At 59.2% G+C, this 3,433-nt stretch overlaps 1 protein-coding gene across 1 annotated transcript in view; it reads right to left on the bottom strand.

The window, feature by feature from the left end:
* PCNX2 (pecanex homolog 2 (Drosophila)) overlaps positions 1 to 3,433 on the bottom strand; it is a 119,286-nt gene that overhangs the window by 74,059 nt on the left and 41,794 nt on the right. The window contains exons 12-14 of the mRNA XM_015560584.1: positions 3,035 to 3,206; positions 937 to 1,047; positions 330 to 394 (exon numbers count right to left, since the gene is read on the bottom strand). Coding sequence (XP_015416070.1) covers positions 330 to 394; positions 937 to 1,047; positions 3,035 to 3,206 — 348 coding nt within the window. The remainder of the gene's footprint in view (positions 1 to 329; positions 395 to 936; positions 1,048 to 3,034; positions 3,207 to 3,433) is intronic.

The raw sequence follows: 3,433 nt of genomic DNA, 5'->3' as shown, positions 1-3,433 counted from the left end.
GGCCCCGGGAGGGGGCAGCCACACGTGCCTGCACAGGGGCACACCGACCACACGCGCAATGGCACAGCCCACGCTCGTGTTCACACGCTCCCGGACGTGGCCACATGCACACGTGCCACCCTGACACCCACTCACTCTCGTTCACACACATCCTGGTGCGTGGATTGTCCAAGGAATGGCCAGCGGGCCCCCAGCCCCCTCCACGGCTCCGAGAGCCCATCCCTCCCTGGTTCCTGCCTGGCTGGACCCAGCAAGGTGGGCCCCTCTCGGTTGGGCCCTGACCGAGCCGACCGGAAGCAGGTCAGGCGCTCAGGTCAACGAGAAGCCACCGCCCGGGTCCCGGGAGTTCCAGCCCGAGCCTGGCTGCAGACAGCGGACGTCATCCCAGAAACAGCTGGAACACAAGCGGCAACAGGCCTTCCTAGACCGCGGTCCCCACAGCCAGGGCGCGGGGTCAGGGCGCGGGGTCAGGCCGCACACTCAGGCATCGGTGCTTGGGTCCGAGTCTCACCTGCTCGGCCCAGAGGCCCCGGGAGGGGCAGCCACACGTGCCTGCACAGGGGCACACCGACCACACGCGCAATGGCACAGCCCACGCTCGTGTTCACACGCTCCCGGACGTGGCCACATGCACACGCGCCACCCTGACACCCACTCACTCTCATTCACACACATCCCGGCCCCATTCACACACATCCTGGTGCGTGGATTGTCCAAGGAATGGCCAGCGGGCCCCCAGCCCCCTCCACGGCTCCGAGAGCCCATCCCTCCCTGGTTCCTGCCTGGCTGGACCCAGCAAGGTGGGCCCCTCTCGGTTGGGCCCTGACCGAGCCGACCGGAAGCAGGTCAGGCGCTCAGGTCAACGAGAAGACACCGCCCGGATCCCGGGAGTTCCAGCCCGAGGAGGAGGAGGAGGAGGAGGAGGAGGACACGTACCAGAACCCCCGAAGACCAGCATATCGATTTGTTCCAAAAGGTAAACGCAGAACGTGTTGATCTGCGGGAAGAGGCCCAGGAGAGACATGGCCGGGAAGCAATACAAAAACCCTGCAAGGGCACAGACAGAGGGGCGGTGAGGGGGCGGAGTGCCTGGACCCCGCCGTGGTCCCCCTGCCCGCCCACGACATCCCTCCCCATCGCCCGGGACCCCGCGGGCCGGGGTCCATCTAGGCTGAGCCCAGCGTGTGCAGTGGAAGCCAGAGGCTGCTCTGAGACGGAGCCAGCAGAGAGGGCCTGGCCGCCTGGCCTGAGCGTGACCCCAGGATGCTGGGAGCAGACTGGCCTTCAGCTCACCAGGCGGATGTGGGCTCGAGGCAGATGAGAGTGGGAGAAAGTGGCCCGGGAAAGTGACAGGGACATGGAAACCCCAGGGTGGCAGTTAGGGGGGGCTCTTCCTCTTGGGGACAGAGGGGGGGGCAACAATTGGAGCCCAGGGGGGGTCCCTGCTTTGTGTGGCTATCCTTGGAGCCTGCATTCACACGCTCCCGGACGTGGCCACATGCACACGCGCCACCCTGACACCCACTCACTCTCATTCACACACATCCCGGCGCGTGGACTGTCCAAGGAATGGCCAGCAATCGACCTATGAACCAGGAGGTCAGGGTTCGGTTTTCAGTCAGGGCACATGCCCGGCTTGCGGGCTCGATCCCCAGGGTGGGGCGTGCAGGAGGCAGCCGATCCATGATTCTCTCTCATCATTGATGTTTCTATCTCTCTCTCCCTTCCTCTCTGAAAGCAATAGAAAATTATTTAAATAAATAAACAAACAGCGGCTGGAGACTCAGAGTTCAGTCTTGACTCCAGACTCCACAGGGAGCCAGGGAGACTGGCGATGAACTAAGAGACTCCACACCCTGACGCGGGGACACGGAGTGCCGCCTCCCCCAGCCATCGCCACGCACTGCATAAAGCATCCATGTGCACACAGCTTGGCTCTCTCTCTCTCTCTCTCTCTCTCTCACTCTAAATTCCATTTCCGCTGGGTTTCACAGAACCACGGAAACCGACGTTAGTAATGCTAGGGCGCATCTGTCCTCCTTGCCGTCTCAGTGAATTGGGTAGAATGTCAATGGAGTTGGATCCTGGTAATCCTCAATAAAACAAAGGAAATTAGATTTGAAACCCAATAAGCCAAACACAGGGATTATGTCTAAACCCTATACATCAACTAGTCAACAGCGGGAGTAGATGCCGGGGGGATAGGGAGGAGGTGGGGGAAAGGGAGGTGTTCAGTTATTGCTGAAAAATCGGAAATGCAGGCTTTCCCGGTGAAATGGTAGGAACGGGAGATTTCCGTGTCCTCCTCTCGCTCGCAGTGGGTTAAAAGCAAGCATGCAAGGGACAAATCCCTCTACAGCTGGGCCGAGAGGTGGGCCAACTTCGTGAGTAAAAGGTGACGGACGTAACGAACGTGGCCATGAAAAGGGGGCCTTCGCTCGGCATGGGGTCACAGTTGGATGCTCACGGTGAATTCGTTGCAATGTTTTCAGTGGCGAGATCTGAACTACTGTCACCGGCCAAATAATGACATTTTGGCCAACAAAGGGCCACATCCGTGACGGTGGTAAATGGTGTGTGGGCTACACTCTGGTGGCTGATGCCATCACCTGAGGACACTTCTCAGGGCCAATCGCTTCCCTACGTGGCACTTGATGGTACAGCATGGGGCAAAGGCAGGTTTATAGTTGTTGGTTAAGGAAAAATTACACCAGGCTGGCGTGGCTCAGGGGTTGAGCGTCCACCTGACCGGGAATTGCACCGTGGCCTCCTGGTTCATAGGTCGATGCTCAGCCCCTGAGCCACGCCGGCCAGGATCAAGACCCTTTAGAACGATCCGGCACTGGAGGCTCCAGGGCCTTGGCACCCACGGTCCCCCAAAGGTGGGCAAGCCCAGAGGAGAATGCACAGCTTCATCCCATACCCTCATGGGGAAGTCTCTCCCATCGGGGAGTCTCTCAGAAGGGACATGGAGCCCAGACCCTCGCTCCCCTGCATTCCCGTACACTCCCCCCTCCCCCCGGGAGGCGCTCACCCAGGAGGAAGTCCCTGGCGGACTGGAGTGACCCCGGGGAGCACAGCTTCAGGCCGTACACGACGTAGGTGGGGGGGTGCCTGGCTTTGGCCCCTGCATCGAGAAGCAAAAGAAGGCCACACAGCACACAAAAATAGATTGGTCTGCTGTATGCAATGATTTGGTTGTGTCCCTAGAAAACAAACACAGTGTCTGGATGGCACCTTTCCTTTTGATTAAGCGACAAAATTCTCACAATCAATTGCTTAGCTATACTAATAAAAGGGCAGTATGCTAATTAGACCAGACGTCTTCCGACGACCTTCTGGACAAAGCCATGGTGGCGGGAAAAAGGCTGCTTCAAGTTGGGGTGCAGTAGTGAGAAAGGGACTAGGTGAAGCAGATAAATATAAAAAATCT

Source organism: Myotis davidii, unplaced genomic scaffold (assembly GCF_000327345.1).
Source record: "Myotis davidii unplaced genomic scaffold, ASM32734v1 scaffold295, whole genome shotgun sequence".
NCBI classification, from domain to species: domain Eukaryota; kingdom Metazoa; phylum Chordata; class Mammalia; order Chiroptera; family Vespertilionidae; genus Myotis; species Myotis davidii.
Note: the sequence above shows the minus strand (reverse complement) of the source record. Positions and strands in the feature narration are given on the sequence as shown.